Below are 24856 nucleotides of genomic sequence, written 5' to 3'. Positions count from 1 at the left end.
GGAAAAGCATAGACAATCTCTTTTATAAAATTTATGCAATCTGTACAAGTAAAAAATTGGCACGTTTATCTGTGGACACGACATATATTTTGATTTTGTTTGATATTTTGTCAAAAAGTTAGTCATTCTTTACGGAAACGTAAAATAATATTTTTACTTATTTAGTTCTTTGTTACCGAGAATAAAACATTAAAATACCTTGTAAGTATAATTTATCATAATGTATTTTTAATACGATTAAAAATGTAGAACAGATGGTTGTGTTAAAGTACATCCTTGAGTAAACAGGGCGATTTAAAATGCACTACCATAAAAGGAATTCTTGTCTTGGGTATTTGAGATTGTGACACTGTGTCCCACATATTTTAAGTTCGAGTTTCATCGCCTAACGTAATTCGTTGAAAATTTTGTGATAATGCGAGGGCATGAGTCAGCCTTTGGTTAATGAACGTTAACGTGCAGAGTGACGGGTGGCAAGCGATTGTCGTGCTTGCTTCGCGATAGAATTTATTTTTAACTTTTAACATACGTGGTTTTAAACATCTTGTAGTTAAAACTGGCTGGTCGTATAATTTAGCCAAATAAATTTCAACAAAACATCGTCGTATTCAGCATATAATGTAAGACTTATTGATTTTTAATTATTCTTTTAATGTTTAAAATAATCAAATAACTTCTATTTTAGAGTGTTTTATTCACTTATTTTTAACATTATGATTTTATACTTGGAAGTAATCTGCATTATTATAGTTCTAACATAACATAATATTTAAACAAACGTGATAGAGATATGAGAGCTATTCGACCTTAGGCAATTTCGTTTTTCTTGTAGACAATGTCGTCCAGAAAGACCGCAGGCCGTCGTGGCACCAACAAGAAGCGCGCCCAGCGTGCCACATCAAATGTATTTGCTATGTTTGATCAGGCACAGATCGCAGAATTCAAAGAGGCATTCAACATGATTGATCAAAATCGTGATGGTTTTGTTGATAAAGATGACTTGCATGATATGTTGGCATCACTTGGTATGTTTACGTGCTTTTATCTTTTTTTAATGTTTAGTTAATTTGTACTTTTTAATTATGTATAAGTTCATAAAGATAAAGTTAATAATATTTGTGAAAACCCCATTTGGTTACCAGAATAAATCTTTTTCATTTATATGTTTATTAGGAACAAGTATTAATTTATTCCAATGTTTTGTATTTTGTAGGCAAAAATCCAACAGAGGACTATCTAGAAAATATGATGAATGAAGCTCCGGGACCTATAAATTTCACCATGTTCCTTACATTGTTTGGTGAACGTCTCCAAGGCACTGACCCAGAGGATGTCATTAAAAATGCATTCGGGTGAGTGACAAGAAAGATTAGCTAAACATTACCCAACTTAATTTTAAGTTCCATCAAATTAATCCATAACTAACATTTTGAATAAGGATTTGAAGTTTTTGTACAAGTGTTTTGACAACAGAAATCACACTATTATTTGTTGACAGATGTTTTGATGAAGAAAACAATGGTGTTATTGCCGAGGAGAGGCTTCGTGAGTTGCTAACTACAATGGGTGATCGGTTCACTGATGATGATGTTGATGAAATGCTCCGAGAGGCACCCATTCGTGATGGATTGTTTGATTACGTCGAATTTACGCGTATCCTGAAGCATGGTGCTAAGGACAAGGATGAACAGTAAGCATGTTACAAATATAAAATATCAACCCCATATAAAGTACTACCCAATTTTATCTTTATTTTCTAAGTCTATGGATGAGTTTTTTTTTTGTATTATGAGTACTGGCAACACATTACAGTCAGAAAAACATGTCATTGATGATTTAAAAATGTTGAGGAAAAAAAATCATTTTTTTTGAAAGTAAAAAATATTTGTAGAACAAAGCAATGTACTCTTGTTTCGTAACATGTAATACATAAAAAAAATGTTTTACTGTTCTACGAATAATTGAGTTTAAATATATGGATTTTTTTACGCTCTATGATCTTTTAAACATTTCTAAAATGTCTACTGTCAAACTGGCACATTGGTATAAGTTTAGAAATAGTTTTAACAATGAGACATACTTATTTTGTCAAAAGATAGCAAGGTGCTATAAATATGTAATTTCTAAGAGTTTTGCATTTCAAATTGATTGCATTTTATTCAAAAACATTTCCATTAGCTCTCAAGTTATAAAATATACATGTTTATAATTTTTTTTTGTAAAAGCATTTATTTGTTTGACTAGATAACTAAGTATTATTATCATTCCTTAATTGGTTTGTAGAAAGATTAATTGTTTTGTGTTTGATTCACTCTTATGTATTTCTTGTTTTTTTTTATGAAATTATGTCTATGCACTTTAACCTACTAATTGTGTGCAACATTGTAATCTTGTATTTATTAGAATATTATCTACTTATAAATTTTATCAAAAATATAATGGCGTTTTATTTTTTTTGCACCCATTTTTACTAATTTAGAATTTATACGAGGTTTTTTAGGTTGTAGGTAAGTTTAATGAACAACGGTTAATTAGTTGCATACGAAAATAGATTAACCTTAAAGCTATTAAAAATCTATTGCATCATATTATGTTCCTGAAAATAGACACATACAACCAAAGTACATTACCTTTTTTACGAATAATAGTGATCTAGATGAAAAAAAATCATTTTAAACAATACAAAAATTTATATAATTACTGTAAAATATTGTATAATCAGGTTATTTTCATATCAGGTAAAATTAACTTTTTCTTAAAACAGTTGTGTATCCGTGAAATTCTATCGTCAAAATTTGAATACAAAAACATGTCGGCCCTCACATTTTCTTTTAATAAACATAGATAACGGTATATTTCTGTAAAAATTTTTTCTACTGTGGAACATGTGTTTGAAAATAACGGAACATATGTCACAGTCAAATATGTTCATTGTAAATTCTCTTTCGCCTTTATTATTGTTACTTCGAGGAAAAATGTTTTAAGATTGACTCATTTAAAAGGTTAACGGATTCTGCACCATGAGTCGTGTTTGAACAAATACTGTTTATATTATATTACGCATTGAACGCGTTTTCACTATTGTTTAAAAATGTGAATCAAACGGAGTACTAGATAACATAAAAAAAATATGTAAGTTAAAATAAAAACAAAAGTCTTAAGAAAGTAAATAATTTTATTTCAAATACATCTAAGATACATAACATTCTAATACACTTAAAATCTGAAATCTTAAAATCTTTTCATGTAAAAATTTCGACAAACCGAACTTACAATAGAACACTGTTATTACTCTACGTAGGGTGAACGATCTAGATTTCGGCCTCCGGATCGATCGATCTTCCGTCCTCTGCCATCGTTTCACTACCTTGATCATGTTACCTTTCTTACCATCCATCTATTTCTAGTCTTCTACCGGTGTAACACATCTATATTTATAGTGCATCTAAATTCATTATAATAAAATGTATTCTTATTTTATCTAACACAAGATTAGTGTTAAATAAAATAAGAACTTACACATTTCAAGTGCTACAGCTTCGTTAAAAGTGTTATAAAAAATGTCCCATATGTATTATCATGCCTCTCAATCTTGTTGAAAAAACTGACTTAAAGTATAGTATAAATGTTTCGGCAGCGGAGATCCACAGAAAATACATATTTTCACATTAAGTATCAAACAAAAAATAGTTATTGGTAAGTAATTTTGCAAAATTAATTTACAGTTATAAATACGAGGCCCAGTATTTCTTGATGAAGTCGACTCCGCGCTCGGCGACCATCATGATAACGCCTTGCGGGTTGCCTGTGGGCTGCATTGGTATTGCAGACGCGTCTATCACTCGTAGACCTAGAAAATACTCAGTAGACAACTCAAAGTCAAAGATGAAGTGGAACTTTTTAATGGAAAAAATATCTTTGAGCCTTGTTGCATACAAAGGAACTGAATAATAAATAGTTGGTCCTTCCATTTTTTTTAGAATTAGAAAACAGAATTGACCGTTCTTATTCAAATCTGATACTTTTGTAAATACTCTTTTGCTTCCTATTAAGAAATTTTAGTGAAATGATGTTTACCACATTCAGTGCCGACTAAGCCCCAAGTTCACTTTAGGTAAAATCAAAGTTGCAGTTTTATTATTTCCGCCCTACGAATTGCGGTCTTCAAGACTAGAGTGAATGTTACTAAATAAACGTGTACCAACTTTCGATTTCCGGTAGGACTGTGGTTAAACGTTAGTCTATTCATTGTGAAAAAATTGGATTGAAGATGTTTGGGACATACCTTGTATATTATACACGGCTAACGTATCGTCCAGCACAAGTCCCATAGCAGCGGTACCGACCTGATGGTTCTGCGGGTCTGTGGCAACGCGCGCTACGCACTCCAGCCATTCTTCAGACCACTCTGCCGCTGTGCATTGCTTCGCGAACCCCGGGTGCAACTTTATACCGTATTTATGATGTAGTGTCTGTTGAAATTTACACTACTTATCTTATGTCACGTGTTGTCCGGTGCTAACACCGGAACGTAACACCTAACAGGGAGCTAACACCCTGGGCGAGATTTCCAATATATGATGAGGATGAGTGAATTAACGGACTATATTAGCAGTCGCGTTACGCCGAGCAGTAAAGCTGTGATTTCTAATTAGGAATTAGTGAACTGTCTTGCGATAGTTTTAATAAGGGGCATTTGGAAACCTGAACTTTGATTTTTTTTTAATTTAGTTAATGTAAACCACCAATGTTTGATTTCATGAAATAGAAACAAGAAGAAACTTTACTAAATAATTTAAATGTCAAAATTAAACTTACATGACTTTTAACTATCCTGTGTACATACTTCGCTGCGTCTTTCACCATCAGCATGTCATCGGGATGTGAGAAATACTGCGGGTAGAATACAGGCCGGACCTTAGGGTCGCTAGAGGTCAACACTGTGTAACCCACACTGCGCGGTAGTAGCGCCACCGCACTTATACTGGAAACCAAATGTGGGTAGGTGAATTGATCGTCTATCAATATAGGTATAAATAAACGTGGTTGAAAAATATATTCTGTTAGTATAATAATTGAAAAAATTTATTTTTATAAAACCGCCAAAAGTGTAAGAGCTAAAGAAAAGGTTTTATTGTTTTATTTTAAAACTGTGATTCCCATACAAATATATTTGTTTATAACGAAAATTGTATGATTATTTATAATTGAAATGTTTCAGTTAATTTGTAGACGTATTTAAACTTTTTAATTTTATTTCAAGTAATTCATTCCATTCTTTATAAAATTGTAATTGTTTTAAACCTGATATTAACTCCTTTCTGTCCGATATTCTCCGGTTCTCCAACCTTGCCTGTCTGTGAACATTCCGCGTAGAAACCGTTGAAGAAAAACTGCAAATCAGGCTGGTTGTGGCTCCGATCTGCCAAACTTGAGTACAACAATCCTGATAACTGTAAAATCATTGCAAAAATGTCATAACGTAATTAAATGTTTGTTGTTTTGTTTGTTGTCTCTGTTTCTAACAAAAGGAAAGTGTTTCAAGAACGAAAACCCACATTTTACCTGGGTCAGTCCAGTGGCGCTCATCGGCCCGTCTCTGTTCAGCAAATACTGAACTAAAGCGCTCCAATCCAGGCATCGTTTCTGATCGTATTTAGTAATTAAGAACTCTAAAGTGACTCCGAGGTGGTTCCTCAGGTTCTGACCTACAGGCAGGTCTGCTATGACCGGTATGCCGTAACCTTCCAGCATGTCTCGAGGACCTATGCCTGAGTGGAAGAGGATGTGAGGAGTGCTGAGGGTGCCAGCGCTTAGTATCACCTGGAATAACAGCTGTTAGTATAGAAAGTTTCAAATATGAATGTGCACGAATTGGTGCTATATTGTGTCCCTCATAGTTTTCAAATTAAGAAGATAGGGTCAGCAAAACAATTAAAAAAAATCAATCAATCTTTACTTTTCTAACGACTTTTACGACATGGAGGTCATTCTAATTTGAAACGCATAGAAAAATATGACAAAGGAAATATTGTAAGAACTATTCTAAGTAAGGGGAAACATTCTCCTTCTGTGCGTCCCCTTTACCGTTGATTAAAGGTAAGCAACGCATCATCTACATTTGCGGATGTCTATGGACAGAGGTCACGTCGCTATTTCAGCGAAACGGTAGTCGATACGTCGGTAGTCGCTTGCCCGTTTGCCACCTTATGATATAAAAAAAAATTGGCTGATAATTGACATATATCGATTTAAGACGTTCAGTGCTACTGACTCGCCCGACGCCTCGCATGGGAAGTGTTAACAATTAGCGGATATAAATATTTAAAGCGTTTACTTACTTCTTTGGTGGCATAAACAGTTTTTATATTTCCCTTTTCATCATAATATTGTACACCGTACGCGCGGTTGTTGTCTATCAGGACTTTAAAGACGTGAGCATTTATCTTGACATGTAGATTCGGACGTAAGAAACGCGGCTTCAGATACACACGAGCTGTTGTGTATCTTTGACCATTTCTGTGAATATTGCACGGTTTTTGTTAAACACTTTTTCCACTAAGCGAATAACCGAGCGAATACAGCTATCGCGACTACTATTGCTATGATAGTTTCAACCATATAAGTGAAAATTGTACATACAGTGGTCATACTATTTCTAGTCGCTACAGTGGAAATAGATTCTTACGGATAAATCTACTGAGCTAGCCCTAGATGTTATACAAGATACCTTAAAAAAAAATTATCTACCTGTTTTTATGAGCATCGAAAAGAGAATGGATATTTCATTTTTATTCGGGAATATATAAATAAAGACTTGCTTTGCATTGCTACTTACTCAGTAAAAGCTTGTGCAATAGAAAACCCTTCAGGAGTATTGAGATCGTTCATGTCTTGTATGATGGGCAACTCAGCTTCTTTGATTGCTCGCATTATGTCGTATAGAAAAGAAGGTTGGTATCTGAACTGTGAATAATGAAAATATTTCTAGTATTATCTAATTATGCCTTAGATAAGGGTGAGAAGTTGAAGAGAAGAAAACCCATCAGACGAAATGCGCAATTACTACCACTTGACATCTGTCTTCTGTTCGGTCGTGGTATTACACTGATCTAGCGATCTATTAGTGCAGCAGCTAATGCTGCTGGGGATTCTACCACGAATGTCTATCGCCATAAAAAAATTACGTGATATTTTTTAAACATAAAAATACTAAGTATTAAGAAACTTACTTGTTGAACGGGCATCGGTCCTGTTTGTGAGTGCCATTGAGAATTAACTACAGTGCCCGCTTCTCGATTGCCTTCAGTAATAAAGAAGTATGGTAGGTTCTTTTCCCAAGACCATTCCTTGCCCCAGGCCGCGTAATCAGCTGCGTGTCCGCGGTGGTACATCATACCATTTAGCACACTAGTGCCACCTGGTGAATAAACACAAAAATTGTGCAAAAGCATTCCATATGAGTGTCACTACTTTCATACAAAAGGGATGAAATTACACATCATCTTCATCATCAGCCCTTGTCTGCCCACTGTTGAACATAAGCCTTCCCTAATGCCTTCCATAGTATGCGATCCTCCGCCTTCCGCATACAATGACTTCCTGCCGTCCACACTAAGTCGTCGGTCTACTTGGTGGGAGGGCCCACGCTCACAGAAATTAACGAAATAACACGATGACAGTATACTTATGAGCTAAGCTAGAGGCACTTAAGTGTTTTTACTTCTTTAATGTTCTTCACTTTTATTTAACTATTTTCTACTTGTTTTTTTCCCTTAGGAACGACGATTCTACGTCTTCCTTCTTTTTTATATAAGCTTGCAATCTGTAACTTTTAACTACATTGTCATAAGACAGTTATTTTCGGTATAACAGAATACTAACACCAGATTAGGCATTCATTTTGATTTTGTGTCAATGGTATAACATACCGATTACTTTCCCTCTAGGCCAAGAGCATCCTTTCTCTTTCTGATCGAGGCAGTAATTTCCAGGTGCAGTCCGATATGACCAGTCGATGTCTTCGTTCTGCCAAAAGTTGCGATAGAAACCCGGAGGACGAGCTCCAATAGGCTCCTCGCCGCCTGCTTCTAATAATAAAACCTGCATTAAAATAAACGATAAAGAGTTAATAACAAGGTTGAGTTTTTAACTCAATATTTTAATATGATGGTAAACATCTGCAAAAGGGGAGGAAGTGCAGTTGTGAAAAACAAAGCTTCTTATAAGAGCTCAAGTTGTAATGGCTTCAAAATACTGCTGTGAATAATAAAAAAAATAATAAGCCCAAGTAATTTAATTTCTTAAAAAAATCCAGGTAAAAAACCACGATGATTCATGTTTTTGTGTTATTCGATAAAAACACTCTTTTATGTTAATAACTGGTTAACTCACCTTAAAATGTTCTATCTCACTCAATCTTCCAGCCACAATAGAGCCCGCTGAACCTGAACCCACCACGATAAAGTCGTATGCTTCATCGACTTTGTCAACGGGGTCTATTCTACTGCAGGGAGAGGCGATATCGCAACGACCTCGCAGGTAAGCTTCCAGCATTACCATGAATAATACCGCACCGTTGCATACAGTTGAGTTGACAAGCGAGATACCAGTCTCCAATAACGGACAGGAACATGACTGGGGATTTAACATTACATTAATAGTTTAAGCAAAAACTCTTTTAAGGTAATCTCGTGATCGGATGAAATTTAAATTTGCTTAAAATTAATATGGAGGAAAAGTCCATAAAGCTGTTTGAATTGGGAAGAGGCGAAAATGGTGTGGTGTCTGACTACCTTATTGGGTAACGAGCGTGAGTTGTTCTATATTTTATGAATACTCAAGTAATTGTATCAATAAGCATAGAGTTTTTGAGCAGAATAAGTTGTCCGAATCAATGTATACGCCGGCATATGAAAACAATTAATTAAAAACAAATTACCTGTGGTGCCAGTATCATCTTGTAAGAGTTGTCGTTTTCCACGTGTTTTAATCCTGAAAGTTGATGATTGGAGAAAATTAAATAAAAAAAGAAGTAACAAGAAATAAAATTAATTAATGCTTTTGTCGCTATTATTAAATAAAAATTAGGATCTTTTGTGTAAGTAATCTATTTATTTTTCTAAATTCGAGTAATGGTTTATAAAATAATAAAATGTTCGTCAAGTACAACCTGTTTATATAAGTTGTACTAAACAGGATTCTAGAGAATGTATGAGGATAGTGATGTTATTTTATACTCTATACACAAATGAAACATTTTGTCAGTCAGTATCATACAGGATGTTTTTAAGACTAAGTAATATACTTCTATAATATAAAAATATTAAGAATCTTGTTAGATTTTATTTCTATCACTCTGGGTTTGAACACTAATTAGTTGGCATATGTCCAGGCGGATCTTAACTTCACGCGAGTCGCTGCACAGAACACAATTTTAGGTGTAGCGGGGCGGATGCCTCAGGCATGCCCAAGGGTTCTGCAACACGCGTCGCGCCGCTGTCATTGGGCCGCCAAGATATTTTTATTTGAAAAGAATAATACAATTGAAAAATTAAACCTCAAAAACTTTGCAAACAAAATAATGTAAAAACAGGTAAGATAGGGTGGCAAATATATAGATAAAATATAGTTAATTTGAATTTAACTGTAATCATCAGTTAGGAGTTAGGAACATTATGTATAGCAAGAAGTTACGATGAGTCAGAGATTTTGGTTCCGGGTGTGAACTATGACATAGTGCCTATTGGGTCTATGACTGTTGTACGAGTACTTTAAGTTTTCAGGATACTTTGGCTACAAAGTTTTCATACATTGACTTCACTATAACTCATATTAGAAGACGATATAAAAGAGTACAATTCCTCCGATTGTTAGTTTATTTACAAACTTATTTGCCTTAATTTGCAATAATTTATATGAAGTTATCGAGCCAATTTGTTGCTATCTTATTAAGTTCTAAGAAACAATACTAACCGGAGATATTACATTCCTCGAGAAGCGATAACAACAAACAATTTGTAAAAATAATTTGTATTTACGCTATTGTTTCATGGCGGTTCTATTCCATCTCAACAGAGTAAAGATAATATAGAAACAGTCAAAGCCACTTTTAAAAGTTTAAGAAAAAATATCCTATTCAACCCCAGGCCTGTCTTAACCATACTAGGCGCCTTAGTGTAACAATCTCTCTGGACCTGGCGTCCCCTAAAGCAATTTAGCTTGTACTGGGGATATGAAAGATGCGGCGTACCTTTCATATCACCGGATAGTTAAGACAATCCAAAACTGATTAATAGTATAATTCTTTTCAAATATCTTGGCGGCCAAAGATCATCGGATCACTGTGCAGTGCCCTCCCCTGCAACCTGTTATGGATGCTATACCAAAAATTGTGTTCTGCACAGCGGCTCGCGCGAAATTAAGACCAGCCATGATATCTAAAAACTTCTATATGAAAGGAATTTAGCCCATCGGGAGGATATTTAAATTTTTATCAAAGCTACATAATAATAAGTTCATACAAAAATAATTATAAAACGTAATGGTGATTAAAAAACTATGACATACTTATTTCCTTAATGACGTACATAATAAATGGATAATTTGTATAGTAGTGCGTAATCGAGAAATACAATATGCATTTATGCAAATTTACATTGTTGTTGATGCAACCGAAGATTTATCGTTTGCTGGAATTAGTTTAACGAATGTCAGTTTGTTTGGCAACTTAATGCTTGTATTATAAGAATATTGGCATTTTGAGAAGCAGTAAAATCTACACTTTATAACTATACATTCGAAGGCTAACTGAGGGTTTCCAAATCTGCGTTAAAATATATTATTAACTCTGTTTTATCAAAGATAATGACAGGGATGTCGATTTTGTTTTATACAGAGATTTTTTGATCGTACTCAGAAACCCACGGTAATTGAAATAATTCATTATCAATTACATTAAAAGCCTCGCGACCCACTGGTTGAAAACCACTGTTTTAGGGGTTAGTGAAGAGTGGTTCCTATTTCTAAATGTTTCATTGATCACTGCTTCCCAAACCTTAATGCTTTCCTATTCCTACAAGACGTAGTTTTAATATACCTGGTAGACAACTTCCAATAACTGTGCAATAATTATTTAGTAGTTAGTACATTATGACAAGATTAACATGAAATGGGATACCGGTAATTGCCTAAAAAAATATAAAATAGCGCACTAAATCATAAATTAAGCGATTTAAATAAAAGTTTGGAAACCAAGCAATGGCGTTAATAATTATTATAATAAACATGTACTTATTTCGAAACAAAGAACATTATTTTGATTCAATCATTGCCATTTGTAATAAATTTTAGCGGCCGTTCAATTTACGGGCCATCGCTACTAGCCTTTCAAAACCGCGAATTTAGTAACAGTCTGTTTTTTAGGTCACGGATATTATTTAATTGTATACACTCTTAAGTTCTATTATACATTTAGGGAACATTATTCTATATTTTTCCTATACCTATACTTAAATCTAATTATTCTAGTAATTTATATTTAGGAAGCTCGCGAGGTAACGATAAAAAAGCTAGTTAGTACACAAAAACCATATGGATGGTTTGCAGAACTATAGAGAATTTTTTTAGGACGCCAGAAAAAAGTTTGTGCCCTAAAAATCCAAAAATTAAAATATTTTTAAGGTTTATTTAAGCTTTTAGCTTGCACTGACATTATTTTGGATTACTTAGAAATTTACGTAATTTTATAAGATGAAGAGGGAAAAAAAATGATACTAACTTTATTGAAGCGGACGAAAAAGTCCGTAATACTGATATTAAGGAAAGTTTCAATATTATTTTTTTCTAAGTACTTTTAATTCCAGGGTTTGTGAAAAACTTAAAATTGTACAGTTAGTTCGCTTATTGTTCTTTATACACTACGTAAAAAATAAAATAAATGTTTTTTTTTTTATTTCGTATTCTTTTTATTTTAAAACAGCATTAATTTTATTTGTGCACGAGTTTAGTGAGGAACGACGAATATCCGAAATGGAACCTTGTTCTTTAGCTGAGGAGTATTATAGAATTCTCAAATCAAAAAAAAAAATTGGTAACTTTTTAAAAGTTTATTTTCCGACCCTTCTTGTTCTATTATGAGGATATCGACTTAACTGAGTTTAATTGCTCTTTTTTGGAAAAATCGAAATGTCTCGATGTAAGTTACAGATGACGCCACTCTCTAAAAATTTCACAAAATTTGTTTTATGAATGTAAGAAGTTTTCTATTATTACTTTGTTATAGTACTTATATATTAACTAGCTGTCGCCCGCGTATCCGTCTGCGCGCATTTAAAAAAACTCATAATAAGTAGCCTATGTGTTCTTCCAGACTTTGAACTACATCTATACCAAATTTCGTCGAGATCCGTTGAGTCGTTCTTGAGATACTTTCAATCCATCTATCCAAATATTAGTAAGATAAAAACATCGTTATTATGTTTAAAGCCTTAAAATAATTCAGAGAAGACTTTACAACTTTTACTCACCCTATTTATTTTTCACAAAAAATGTAGGTTATCTAAGAAGCGTATTTTCTTCAATTTCCCAATAAATATAACATCCAATAAAAATAACGATAGTAAAACATTAATTAAAACTGCAGAAATCACAGGAAATTAACACAGGACTTATTATAAAACAAAAAAAATAAATTAATTAAATCCAGTTACTTGAATATTATTTGTCGAACAAAAAAGCCTGGTAACAGTGATGCGTTGCGGGATGTAACTGGCCTGCAAAGATTGTTTATTTAATTAAAAATAAAATGTATTTTGCCTTTACAAGAAACAGGTAATCGCAGTGGTTTTTTTTTGGCAATAAGTCAATTTTTAGAGCACGTTTTAATAATAAATTATTTAAAGCTTATACCGATTTAAAAATTAAACATTTACGATAGTCTCGTGAGGACCATATTTTTTTTTGACATTTTACCAAAAAATAACAAGAATATAGAAATAAATGTCATAAAATGGTAAAAAATAGTACCTTTTTCGTGTACTGTAACATTAAATTTTCTGTAAGGCCAAATGTATATTTGCAGCCATTTGACTTTTAGAAATTTGTAAAAAAATAAACCGATGTTATAAGAATTAAAATCTATCGATCCTCAACTATGGAAGAAAAAAAAATTATGTATTACAAGCTTGGGATTTGTCCAATCTTATTAAGTTAAATAAAACGTTTTTAATTAACCAAATAAATTTTAATTACAAAAGAGTTTTAACTAAATTGACCTTAATTCCGAAAAAGTTTGCTGTAACGCTGTAACATATTTATGATTAAAAAAACAAAGTACGCATTATAAAGTTTTATTGGCAATCATTTGTAAGTTAAGACACTCTAATAATAATAAAAATCAATGTATAAAAAGCAAGCTTGTGCGACTGTATTTCTTTCATAATAAACAAGTATGTACTCAGTATCTTATAATATTCATGTATTATTATAAATAGTTAAAAGTTTAGATGGATGGATGGATGGACGGATTGATGGATGTTTTCTTGAAGGTATCTCGGGAATGGCTTAACAGATCTTGATGAAATGTCTGGAAGAACACATAGGCTACTTATTTTCTTTTTTGACGCCGCGCGGTCAAACTCGCGAGCGACAGCTATTTATTAAGTTTTTAAAATCTAATGGAATTGCAATTTAAAGTTAAGAGTAAAAGCAATTGTTAAGTATATTTATATGCTTCTTGCAACATAAATCTTTTAGACATTTTAACTTCGTTATTATGAGGCTGCAACATTTATTACCATATATAACTTTGGCTTTTAATAATAAAGGTTGTTAAACAATATTAGAATTATACAAAAAAAAAAAATTCTGTCATCGTAATCTATATAGTATAGTTTTATTAAAATTTCGTTTCAGTCGCATAGACTTGGTTTGCCTTCATTTATCAGTGTAGCCCATTCCAAAATGTTGTAAATACGCATGTGTGGATTTTCGTTTTTCGCTGAAATCAAAATAATTATCAGTGTATTCAATTATTTTTATTATTATTATTCTATTATAAAAATAGTTACAATTAGAATTATTACAAAAATAAACAGTCACATGGGGAAACGACATTTTTCATTGTGGATTTATAATTACGGGAATTTTTTTTTCATCTGAATCGATCTTAATCAATATATCGTACTTACCTTGAATTCTTACAAATTCCTTTGTTGGTAAATCTATTGGCTTCCACTTCGGCCGTCCGAGTTGAAAGTAAGTTGTTGAAGCTATCCCTTTAGGATATTCCTGTATTATATAGAGAGGTAGATATAAATATTTTTTCCGTAGTATATCCGGCTGTAGGACTTTTTATAAATTAGCTGTAATATTTAAATACTAAGCCCTATTTGATCACAGTAATATAAGACTTGAGAAAGATGACCAAACGTCTTTACGAGATTGGCTGAATCTAACATATCCGCAGGCGTTAGTCTAGAAAAACTACCAATTTAATTCATTACACTGGACGCCACATCCCAGTCAGAGGATTCCGATTTCCACGTTGTATTGAATACCCTTACTGTACAAATACGTTTTCTTCGAAACAAAGCATATATTTTAATGTTCAATTTTTATGGCGGCTCCGGAAAGAAAGCACGAGCAGGGTGTGCCCTGTCCGTATTCCCGCCCATACCTAAAATTTTGCGCAACATTATATGCGAGCCGCCTTAAAGTTTGGATGGCACCAGGGCTGTATTAACTGTATTGTATAAAAGTAATAAATCCATTGGCTGACGAGCACCTGGGGCGCATTCCTTGTGCTCTAGATTAAAGCGGCCCTGAACGTTAATGTAACAAATAGTTTACTTGATCCCAAATATTTTTTCTTATAATTTTCGGTTCCTGCCTGTCCGATCTTGCCGATTTCTGGTTGTAGTCAGGTGGATGGTAAAGCATATCGTATGCACATAGTTTATCGGTTCTCCTCGCTTGTTTTATATTAAAATACGTTTGTTTTGACACGGGTATAACCATTTGAGTGTATAAATAATCTTCTCGGGACATTTTTGTTGTTAGTTTCTATTTAAAATGGTTATTTTATTTTATTGTAATTAAAAAAAAAACATTGTGAAATTTGAAAATGATAATTGGTTTCAATTTTGATTTGACAGTGGCATCGGTCATCTGATTGTTTTGAATTGTTTTTTTTTATAAGAGAACGGGGCAAACGATTGAATCTGGATGGCTATAAAGGTAGAGGGAGACCAAAGAAAGTATGGATGGATTGTGTGAAAGAGTATATGCGTAAGAAGGGGATAAATTCAGACATGACGGATGATAGAGATGTATGGAGGAGTAGTACATACTGTACCGACCCTCCATAGGGATAAGGGCAGGTTGATGACGAATGGGGCAAACGTGCGGCGGGAACACCAAGGAGATCATCGACGCCCATGGACATCCGTAACACCAGAAGAACTGCAGATGCGTTGCCGGCTTTTGGAAATTAGAAAAAAAAATAATAGTACTCGTATAATTTAACAATAGTCAATTTTTTTTTCAACATTTTTATTATATTCCATTAATTTATGTAAGTAAATTGATTTAGAAAGATAATATACAACGTATAAATGGTTTTGATAGACGACCTATACAGGGATGAATTTATTAAAGGTTAATAACAATAAGAGTGAAAGCAAATTTATTAATAGAGACTTAACGTTGACTACACAGTTACTTTTGTTCTTCGTTTAATATATTTTTTTAAATAAGTGCAGCTATTTTTTACCTGCGTTGATTCTTTAATTAACGTCTTAATACCACCGGCTGGTTATTGTCAGTTTGACGTTAATTATGAGACATAAAGAAATTGTCAATCGACATAATGAAAGGGAATATATTATTTTTGTAATAAAGCATTACATTATATTGTCAAAATTAAAACATATAATAACAATTCATGCGGTGGTTACTCAAGGTTTTTGATAAACTTACATTAAATTTACCAAAATGGACTGTTACAGTGTCGAATCCGACGTACTTGGTCAGTTGTGATTTTTTTCAATTTATTTTTCGTGATTTTTAATTTTTTCATTAAGGTTTTTTCTTATTATTATTTTTTTTCATCGAAAATTCTTCAATTCCTTCAGTGAGAAAAGGTCATAGAAATAGAGATAAAGAAAAAAATTACATTAACGAGTATACGAAGCAGCCTGATGTTCATATTGTAAGAAAATTATGTAAAGCGAAACACACGAAGCACAACCTCAATGACGTCGCCGATAGGGCTCCGTCCACTTCGGTTGTTATAAAAAAAGCTATTGCCAAGGTAAAATTATAACAACAAATATAAATAGTAAAACTAGTACTGTAAGTAAATACAGCAACAAATAACCCAGTAAGAAGTGATACTATTTCTGCTATTATAAATGCGAATATTTAAATGGATAGATGGATGGATGTTTGCTAGAAGGTATCTCCAGAACTGCTAAATAGATCTCGCTGAAATTTGGTATAGATGTAGAACATAGTCTGGAAGAACACATGAGTACTAATAATTCGTATGCTATGTAATAACGTTAATTATTAAGGCTTTTTAACACCTAATTTTGCATAAAAGAATTATTTGTCCGATTTTAAATCAAAATTTTCCCTTTTTCTTTTTTAATTTTTTTTGAGTTTCAATTCTTAATGCTTTCAGATTTCTAAAAGAAAATTTATTCCGGATACTTTATACAAAGACGATACGTCCAGTGAAATACCACTCATCAAAGTAACTGTTATACCTAAACACGTGGACACACAAACATCGAGGCAGTTCAATAAAAGAAGACAAACTGTCAAAAGGGCACAGAGTACAGTTTCCAATCAAGAGAGTTCACTGCGATCGAAAAATATATATTTAGTTGTAACAGGACGAAAAGCGGACAAGATTTACGAGATAAAAACGACAGGCAGTGAAAAATTATCAACCAACCAATCGTCTAGCCGTTTAAAATATGAAGACATATCATTGAAAAAATTACATAATTACAAGCACGTTATAGATTCATTAAATATGGAAAAAAAGAAAAAAAGAGACAAAAAGAAGAAGACGGTTCCACAACGTAAGGATTCAAGGACTTCGTTGGTGAACGAAATATTTGGAGGTGCGGGAATCACATTACAAGAATGCATTTGTTCTAACGCAAAAAGGAAGGCTCCAATTAATAATGTCAAACATCGTACAAGTAGGCTGCGAATAATTGGCGAACTTGGACTTACGAATGATGATAAATATGTCATAAACTATGCGGCTACCGTAGATGGGGATACGGGTAAGTATAACAAGATTCAATTATTATAGTGGCTCGGGTTTAGCTGCGAGCACATATGTTAGCAGTTGAGTGCAAGGTGGGCCTTACGGGTAGAGAAAAATCTATGTAAGTTTTGTAACCTATTTATTCTAAAAATGAACTAAAAGTTACCAGTTAAATACCAGTTTATGAAATCTTGTTTGTCTTGCGATTTGATTTCGCTTTTTTATTTGAAATCCTTATCATTGACAGCTGCCCAAGCATTCTTTAGAGTGGCAATATAGTAAATATCTTTTCATGGCAATATTTTCCAGGTATTAGAAACTATTCACGAACGGAGGAAAAATTTAAGTCTAATGAAGCATCAGATTTGACAAGTAGACAACAGTGAGTTTGTTTCAATCAAATTAAGAATTTACTTAGGAATAATTAATTTAATTTACTTTATAAAAATATAATTACAGAGAGTTCACCAATTGCTCGTCTGGTTACAGCACGAGCAATGTTATTTATAATAACAAAAGCTACTTTCGGTGAGATTTTTTTTTTACTAATTTTAAACAGACTCATTGTCTTTAACTTTGCTGACAGCTGTTTTATGTTTGTGCCATTTAGGACACATCGCGATTCTAATGTTCAAGCTAATCTTCTAGAGCCAACTACATTCTGCGCTTTTTCAAAAAATCGTGGTGCGAGGTAAATAAATTAATCATCGATACATTTGTAGGGCCAATGTGCAAATTGACAACTTTTCAGGAGAGGCTCTTAAAGTTTCAACCATGTAGGAAAATAGGCCCTCAGCAAAAAATAACATTTACACCTGTAAATGAGTATTTTGTTTACAGCGTGTTAACTAAACTAAAAGTTAGCTTTTGACACAAAAAATTAAAAATCATCAAATTGTTACTTTGGCCCTTATACATAAGACCCATCTATAGAAGTATCATAGATTATAATTTGTTTTCAATTCACTTTTAGACAAGAGTCACAAGGCACTCAAGTGGATTTAGACGGACCGTTGGATAGAAATAAAAAATATACATTTAGAGATCAAACCATACAGTGTTACTGTAATTGTAGTAACGGTACTGCAACAGAAATAGTAAGCAGTACGACAAACGCTGTTAACAAAAGCAGTACAACAAAAGATACGAAAAGTCCACTGGTCATTATATCAGTATACTCAAAGCAAGATTCTGCGGAAAATACTACCACTAGCCACACTCTACTAGATCAACGACCAGCCTTACCGAAGCGTCAATCAGAGTCTCCACAATATCAGCTTAGAAACAAAAGCAAAATGAACATGTATCGAAGTTGTTCTCCTTCACCTGAACATAGAAACTATTCAAGAGACAACCCTCTTAACAAAACCGTCGATGCCAGATTTTTATATACGAAAAAGAAGAATTACGTCAGACCAGCATCGCCAGTTAACCAAAAGAAAATTCCTTCCCCAACCGATTTGAGCACAACTACGACTAAATCCAAAATGAAAAATGAGTTTTTTAAAAAATTTCCCGTTACTTTTGGTTCGCGTGATTCGAGAGATACGAATATGCAATCGATAAAAAAGAAAAAAACGAACGATAATAATCAAAAACCACTTCCGTTTGTTAAGAAAGAAGTAGGAAATTATTCTTATGTCTCACGAAATGAAATAAGTGATATAAAAAGAACTATCGATAGTCCAAAACAAAGTTACAACGGTGTGAGGGAACAACGCAATTTGAACAATATCTCGAGAAATCGTAGAGTATTTAATAATGAAGATTCTCATAGATCTAGTGATTATGACTATGGATCAATGGAGAATTTCTTGATGTTATCAGAGGACAATAGAGATGTGAACACAAGATCTCTATCTCAAACTCTTTGCTATTCCGTAAGTTTTATATTAATACATCTTTAGCTTAGATACGCGTATTGTATAAACTCAATATATTATGATTATGTTGCCAATTAGGCACAAGTCCACTCTTGAACCTTAGCCCCTGAACAAATGGTTATCATAAGATATGTATAACCAACATCTTCCCTCAAACGACAGGTTATCGGTACGACTTGTGAACGACTATCACAAACACCATTGGTCTGTACAGGATGTTCTCTCAACGGTCGTTGTTGTCCAACAGTTGTCAATTCTACAAACCATGTCACCTGCATGTTTGATTTTAAGGTTTTTTACGGTTTGATTACATTTTTATGAAAACCAACATGAACTACGCTTATGCAACAACGCTTACTATTTCAAGTTACTGCTCAGTACTGTTTTTTTTTAATTTCAGCCTTCGACTACAGCAATTTATGAAACGTCCCAACATACTGACACTGCTGTAGGTAATACAGACAGGTAGAACCTTTTTTCATTTGTTTTTAATTTTTTATTATTCAAAAACTACAGAATATATATAGTAGAGCAGTCATAATATTGAAAATAAATTTTTCATTATTTCTCTTACCACTAGGCGACTATGTTTAAATAGCAAAAAGGAGTCAAAGGAGTCCTTTCTTATTCTCTACGAGTACATGTATTTTATAAGTTACGTAGCATTTTTAACTTTTTTTTGTTTCCAATTTATTTAAGGCCAGTGTCTAACACAAAGCTTTAAATGGAGGATAGTATATAGTATTTTTACATATTTTAAACACAAAACGATTACTGTTTCTTTGTAATTTCAGCAGCGCAATTGAACCGCAGTGTTGCATGAAATTTACACAAACCAGTCGCAGTTACGATGAATTATATGAATCTACTAGTAACACAAATTTTTTCGGTAATTTTTGTACAATTACGTAATTAGTTTAAAAGAAGAAAATGTACGTATGGGAATGAATTGTGAGGAGAGCGCTAATAAAGGTGTTTTCATTGACTGAGTTTCAGAACTTGTTACCATTAAGTAGGAACTTTTAAATTGGACATGCCTGAATTTGAAATGTTTGTAGAGATAGGTTTCGAATGATCGATTTACAACTGATTGATTTAAATGTCTTTGACTCTAGCTCCCATCAAACATTATCATGGAGACAGTTGCGACATCATTGACCCCTTAGAGAGAGATAGAGAGATCAGAAAACTGCTAGGACTTGAATATCGACAAACTATCCCAAGACCTATTACCCACGTAAGTTGGAAAACAATGTTTGGTACAAGAAACTAAATTAAAACCAAAATATTCAAGAACTGTTCTCCTAGAATTCTTTTTTTCAATGCTTACAATAATTCACACAAAATAATAAACGTCTAAAATTTATATTAACTCTCGTATGTTCCAGGAATATTATTCTGGTATGTTCTGTCGCGAATCACGGTCTAAAAAAAAAAAGTAAGTTTTTCTTATTTATTATTAAGGTTTTCTTATTTATAAACAAATAATAAAACATATGAAACTCGTTTTTTTATTACATTTTCAGTAATTACTGTACGAAACACGTAGAAGCCCGTATATCCAGAACATTTGAGTGCAAATGTTGCAGTCATGAGAAAAAATCACCAACGCCTAAAAACAGAGTATGTAAATTAGTCAAAACTAAAACAACACCAACTCAATACGATTTGAAACCACCCGTTATCCCCTGTATCCCCCTGTGCAGCACGCTGACACACCAGGAACCGCGCGACAATCAGTTGATATTAAATCGAAACATACAAGTGTATTTACAAATAGAACAGTTCACAAAACAAAAGCCTATAATGCTTACAAGAAAACAATATGACAAATTGAAAAAAACAATAAAGAGCACGGTCAAATTAAAAACTCCGAAACCGCCAAAATGCAAAAAGAACGTATTCAAAACGTACAGTGTAGTATCGGAAGGGCAAATTAAAAAGGCGAATAGAAGTAAATGCTGCGGTATACGCGACAGAGGAATGCAAACGAAGAAAGGTACGAAACGTCAGAATAGAACTAAACCAGCGTCAAAGCAGAGCAGCAAAGTGTCCCCAAATACTTCGTGCGTGTGTGTCGAAGTACAAACAATATGTAGCACATTGGAGAAACAGGCGTGTAATTATTTGCTCCTCGATAGACAAGTCGGCCAAGACATGTCGAATACATCCAAAGAAAATGTACCAAGACAAACCATGTCGTCTCTAGAGATCAGGTACGCGAATGTCGCTTTTAAACGCGTAACATTCTCATCGACTAATGTCGACCAGTTGCCGACAGAATCCGTATACTCAAATCAATTGGAAAATACTCCAGTACATTCTTTACCCAAAAGTAAGTTAACTTGATCACTATCGATGTATGAATTACAATGAAAAATGCCCATAAAATAGATTTTTAAATTATTATATCTTTTTAGAAAACAAGAAATCGGCTACTCCAAATCTTGGTACGTCAGGGTACTCATTATACTCTGAACCGACTGGATCAGGTCAATCCCTCAAGTACCTTCTCTCACCACGAGACTCTAAACAAAAGAGGCCGTTCCTAAGAAGGCTCATGTCTTGTCTTGTGATGCATTCAGCGAGGCCGTCCAACATGAAGCTTCCGTGTGGTTTGACCAGCAAAGTTTCTGGCGTCAACAGTTCAATTGATTCATACTATATCAGCACGTCTCTTGGAGTAAGTATGTGAATTTAGAACAGTAAATAATTTTATAATCAATTCCTACTCAAGGCACAAACACGAAATATGTCGCACTAAGTTGCCTAGAGAAGGCTCTTTCTAGTGCGAATTTAACAAACGATTTTAAACCGACCACGGAGATTCAAAAAAAATTTTTTGTTCCAGGCAATTGAACTTACATCGTCAATGTACGACACATCGGCTTCATTTTACAGTAATCACACAATTTTACCTGTGAACAAAATTAAAAGAGGGTTTTTAAGTTCTGTGCGAGGTTTTCTTACCAGTCGGAGAAGTTGACAATTATCGAAATTAATAAGTGGATTATTTATTAACTCGCTCTGTAAAGTTGTATCAGTTTTGAGTATTTGTGAATATAAAACTGACCTGATGCTCATTTGAACCTTTTTTAGAGAGGTTATGTAAGTTGAGCGGGCGAGTAGAACGAAAAGTAACAATTTAACGGTGAAATATTCAATTTACGCTGCAGACACGTGCAAGAGCGACGATTATACGAAAAATGTTAGCACATAACAATAACTTTACTAATCTGAAGACTACCTTCATTATCACTACAGCTTTGTTAACAAAGTTATTGTTATATTATTATATCTAACATTTCCAAAGTTATAAGTCAGATGGTAATGAACAATTTTTTGCTTGTATAAATTTACATGACGTTTTTATCTGTTTTTAATAATCGTGAAATAAAAAAATCTTTTTATTTGCTATACACTTGTTTACATTTTTTAATTCAAGTATAAACTGAGAATTTTATAACAATACATACGTTTGTATGGTAAAAGCAGCTTCAGTGATTTGACTTAGCTTTCGGTTTCCGGTTGCGACTATATGTATTTTTCATATAGTTTTTCTTAAAGTAGTTGTTTACTCCGAGTCCTGTGCCTGTTTCGAGTCAAGTAAATTTTTTTAGTACTCCAAATAATATACATTCATTCTTCATCGGGCATCTACTTATATTGGAGTCCTCATCTTCCGTTTTTGAGTTTTTTACTGTTATTAACTCTGACAATAGTACAGTGGCGTATAGTCGGCCTCGTATGTTTTAAATTATACTAAAAAAAACAAAGTTAAACAACTAACAATTAAAAGTAAATACTAATTTAGAATTTGGTTTGGCAGAATGTTTATGACTTTTGCCTTAATTTTATAAAGACTTCCACTTATAACCTCAAAATAATCTCATTTTGACGTTTGTTTTTATGTATTAAAATAGAAATGTTTTAAACAAGTACACCAAAATGTCCCTTCTAAGAAAATCAGTTCCACTTTTAAGAAATGCCGTTAAGTATTTTCCTGGAAAAATACAAGGTTCGTCCATGTTACATCGTTTATTTATTGTTATGTTTTGCTTTTGGTTTGCTAATGTTTTTGAGTTTTGCATTATTTTTAGCACCAAAAATTCACCGATGGGTTGCACCAACGTTAGCAGAGTTTAAGAGACGCGAGAACAAGGCGGGTGGTAAAAAAATCAATCCGAGGAATACATTCCTGGAATGGAATTTAGAAGCAGAATTATTTGCTTTTGGAAAGCGACTCAATGAAGAATTCGACTCGGATTTACTTTTACAAGCTTTTACAGATAGATCGTATGTTATAAAAGAAGAAATGAAACAAAAGGAGCTGGAATTTACCATACAAATGAAGGATAACAGAGAACTGGCTGAAGAAGGTATTTTATTTTTCTCATTTACATAACTTATGTACTGCTGCCATACGTTTTTACTGCTGAAACACCGATGTCAATATGTTTGAAGTATACATTTAACATTATCAAACATACAATTTAATGTTACTGTAATGGTCATGTGATTATAAATATTGCTTTCTTTTAAGGTGACAAGTTTATCAAGCAGTATATAAACTTGTATTTAGAAGCTGTCTTACCGAGGTTTCCCTTGGAAGGTATAGCTTCAATTAAGGAACACCTTGTCAGTGAAGATACACTTGTAAACATATCCCTACACCTTGGTACTAAAGACATTATCTTGGCATCTGTAAGTATATCCATTTTATTAATTTTTAACTTGCTAAGCTAGTTTTACCTCGGAAAATTATAAACTTTGTAAGCAAACTTTTTCTCTTTACAATATTATTAATTGGTTTGTGAATAGACTAAAATGGTTATAAACCTTTTTCACTATCTGACATATATTGTAGAACACATTTTGTTTCAGGAATATCCAGTAGATAACTTTACTTTAGCAAACACATTCAAAGCAATAGTTGGAGCTCTGTTAAGATCATCGGGTGAGGAAAGAGCAGCTCATTTTGTTAGGGATTTTGTTATTACACAGTTACAAGGTAACTACATTTTCAAATTCAACATTTACTATAAAGAAAAATAGCACTTTTTCTATTCATATTTATGGCTCTGAATGTGCTAAACTAACCAACATTTACAGACTTTTCTTTGAAAAGAAGTTTTTAATGGTTTTTATTTGTTAAAATATAACAAGATAAAATTTCAGGTAAAGATGTAAACGATTTGTGGAAGATAGAAGATCCTTGGTCAATGCTTTGTGAGATAATTGAGAAGGAAGGAGGTAAAATAGAACCTAGACTCATTGGTGAGGTCGGAAAGAATACATTGCTAGCTTGCTATAGAGTTGGACTTTATATAGACAAGAAAATGCTTTCTTCAGGTTTGTATATGCATTATAATAAAATTTATCCAATAAGAATAATTTAGGACCATTTTCATTAATATTGAATTTTTCAAATTACAAATTTGTATTGCTTTTCAGGTTTTGGTGAAACTGTTTCAACGGCAAAAGAAATGGCCGCAATTGAAGCGCTTAAGAAAATATTTGGCACAGAAGACAGTATGGCTCCAATCAATTTCAAACTGCAAGGAATACCAAAGTCAAGTCAAAAGAAACAAATATCTGCTAATTAAATTTAAATGATAGTTTCATAGTTATAGAATAAATGTATGTTTCAAATAAAACTAAAAAATTCATCAATTCTGTATATTTGTTT

At 33.0% G+C, this 24856-nt stretch overlaps 5 protein-coding genes across 6 annotated transcripts; 3 read left to right on the top strand and 2 right to left on the bottom strand.

Annotated features, from left to right (window-relative positions):
* The first annotated feature begins 98 nt into the window (after nucleotides 1–98).
* On the top strand, nucleotides 99–1833 carry LOC106714529 (myosin regulatory light chain sqh). Of its 2 annotated transcripts, none has more exons than XM_014507596.2 (4): nucleotides 99–201; nucleotides 833–1025; nucleotides 1214–1352; nucleotides 1499–1833. In XM_014507596.2, exons 2-4 carry the CDS (start codon nucleotides 836–838, stop codon nucleotides 1692–1694), a joined length of 525 nt encoding a protein of 174 aa, XP_014363082.2. In that variant the 5' UTR covers nucleotides 99–201; nucleotides 833–835; the 3' UTR covers nucleotides 1695–1833. The 2 variants fall into 2 exon arrangements, with proteins under 2 accessions (XP_014363082.2, XP_045539185.1); XM_045683229.1 differs by lacking the exon at nucleotides 99–201 and adding an exon at nucleotides 442–620.
* A 1892-nt stretch (nucleotides 1834–3725) lies between these two features.
* Nucleotides 3726–8652, bottom strand: LOC106714475 (glucose dehydrogenase [FAD, quinone]). Its single transcript, XM_045683281.1, has 10 exons — nucleotides 8395–8652; nucleotides 7932–8103; nucleotides 7233–7420; nucleotides 6839–6966; nucleotides 6342–6519; nucleotides 5566–5823; nucleotides 5305–5453; nucleotides 4819–4984; nucleotides 4286–4472; nucleotides 3726–3850 (listed from the first exon to the last, which is right to left on the bottom strand). The coding sequence occupies exons 1-10, from the start codon at nucleotides 8650–8652 to the stop codon at nucleotides 3726–3728; spliced, it is 1809 nt and encodes a 602-aa protein (XP_045539237.1).
* Nucleotides 8653–13910: 5258 nt separating this feature from the next.
* Nucleotides 13911–15049, bottom strand: LOC123722187. The gene is made up of 3 exons (XM_045683222.1): nucleotides 14851–15049; nucleotides 14190–14289; nucleotides 13911–13999 (listed from the first exon to the last, which is right to left on the bottom strand). The coding sequence occupies exons 1-3, from the start codon at nucleotides 15046–15048 to the stop codon at nucleotides 13911–13913; spliced, it is 387 nt and encodes a 128-aa protein (XP_045539178.1). The 5' UTR covers nucleotide 15049.
* Nucleotides 15050–15907: 858 nt separating this feature from the next.
* LOC106714512 lies at nucleotides 15908–22187 on the top strand. Its single transcript, XM_045683355.1, has 13 exons — nucleotides 15908–16027; nucleotides 16134–16312; nucleotides 16685–17300; nucleotides 17594–17666; nucleotides 17895–17975; nucleotides 18258–19164; nucleotides 19568–19632; nucleotides 19962–20056; nucleotides 20283–20404; nucleotides 20556–20605; nucleotides 20694–21502; nucleotides 21588–21850; nucleotides 22019–22187. The coding sequence occupies exons 1-13, from the start codon at nucleotides 15994–15996 to the stop codon at nucleotides 22151–22153; spliced, it is 3429 nt and encodes a 1142-aa protein (XP_045539311.1). The 5' UTR covers nucleotides 15908–15993; the 3' UTR covers nucleotides 22154–22187.
* Nucleotides 22188–23043: 856 nt separating this feature from the next.
* Nucleotides 23044–24782, top strand: LOC106714522 (39S ribosomal protein L44, mitochondrial). The gene is made up of 6 exons (XM_045683247.1): nucleotides 23044–23185; nucleotides 23268–23546; nucleotides 23711–23871; nucleotides 24052–24178; nucleotides 24346–24519; nucleotides 24622–24782. The coding sequence occupies exons 1-6, from the start codon at nucleotides 23116–23118 to the stop codon at nucleotides 24771–24773; spliced, it is 963 nt and encodes a 320-aa protein (XP_045539203.1). The 5' UTR covers nucleotides 23044–23115; the 3' UTR covers nucleotides 24774–24782.
* Nucleotides 24783–24856: the final 74 nt, after the last annotated feature.

This window comes from Papilio machaon, chromosome 21, assembly GCF_912999745.1.
Source record: "Papilio machaon chromosome 21, ilPapMach1.1, whole genome shotgun sequence".
NCBI classification, from domain to species: Eukaryota; Metazoa; Arthropoda; class Insecta; order Lepidoptera; family Papilionidae; genus Papilio; species Papilio machaon.
Note: the sequence above shows the minus strand (reverse complement) of the source record. Positions and strands in the feature narration are given on the sequence as shown.

Excerpts from the sequence above, each read along its gene's own strand:
- LOC106714529 (XM_014507596.2), top strand. The coding sequence starts at position 836 with ATGTCGTCCAGAAAGACCGCAGGCCGTCGTGGCACCAACAAGAAGCGC. Across the intron at positions 1,026-1,213 it reads TGATATGTTGGCATCACTTG|GCAAAAATCCAACAGAGGAC; the intron begins GTATGTTTACGT and ends TGTATTTTGTAG. Across the intron at positions 1,353-1,498 it reads GTCATTAAAAATGCATTCGG|ATGTTTTGATGAAGAAAACA; the intron begins GTGAGTGACAAG and ends ATTTGTTGACAG.
- LOC106714475 (XM_045683281.1), bottom strand. The coding sequence starts at position 8,652 with ATGTTAAATCCCCAGTCATGTTCCTGTCCGTTATTGGAGACTGGTATC. Across the intron at positions 7,421-7,931 it reads GCCTAGAGGGAAAGTAATCG|GTGGCACTAGTGTGCTAAAT; the intron begins GTATGTTATACC and ends TTTATTCACCAG. Across the intron at positions 6,967-7,232 it reads GACCGATGCCCGTTCAACAA|TTCAGATACCAACCTTCTTT; the intron begins GTAAGTTTCTTA and ends CATTATTCACAG.
- LOC123722187 (XM_045683222.1), bottom strand. The coding sequence starts at position 15,048 with ATGTCCCGAGAAGATTATTTATACACTCAAATGGTTATACCCGTGTCA. Across the intron at positions 14,290-14,850 it reads GAAAAAATATTTGGGATCAA|GAATATCCTAAAGGGATAGC; the intron begins GTAAACTATTTG and ends TATATAATACAG. Across the intron at positions 14,000-14,189 it reads GGAATTTGTAAGAATTCAAG|CGAAAAACGAAAATCCACAC; the intron begins GTAAGTACGATA and ends TTTTGATTTCAG.
- LOC106714512 (XM_045683355.1), top strand. The coding sequence starts at position 15,994 with ATGGACTGTTACAGTGTCGAATCCGACGTACTTG. Across the intron at positions 16,313-16,684 it reads TAAAAAAAGCTATTGCCAAG|ATTTCTAAAAGAAAATTTAT; the intron begins GTAAAATTATAA and ends TAATGCTTTCAG. Across the intron at positions 20,057-20,282 it reads TAGTAACACAAATTTTTTCG|CTCCCATCAAACATTATCAT; the intron begins GTAATTTTTGTA and ends CTTTGACTCTAG.
- LOC106714522 (XM_045683247.1), top strand. The coding sequence starts at position 23,116 with ATGTCCCTTCTAAGAAAATCAGTTCCACTTTTAAGAAATGCCGTTAAG. Across the intron at positions 23,872-24,051 it reads AAGACATTATCTTGGCATCT|GAATATCCAGTAGATAACTT; the intron begins GTAAGTATATCC and ends ATTTTGTTTCAG. Across the intron at positions 24,520-24,621 it reads CAAGAAAATGCTTTCTTCAG|GTTTTGGTGAAACTGTTTCA; the intron begins GTTTGTATATGC and ends ATTGCTTTTCAG.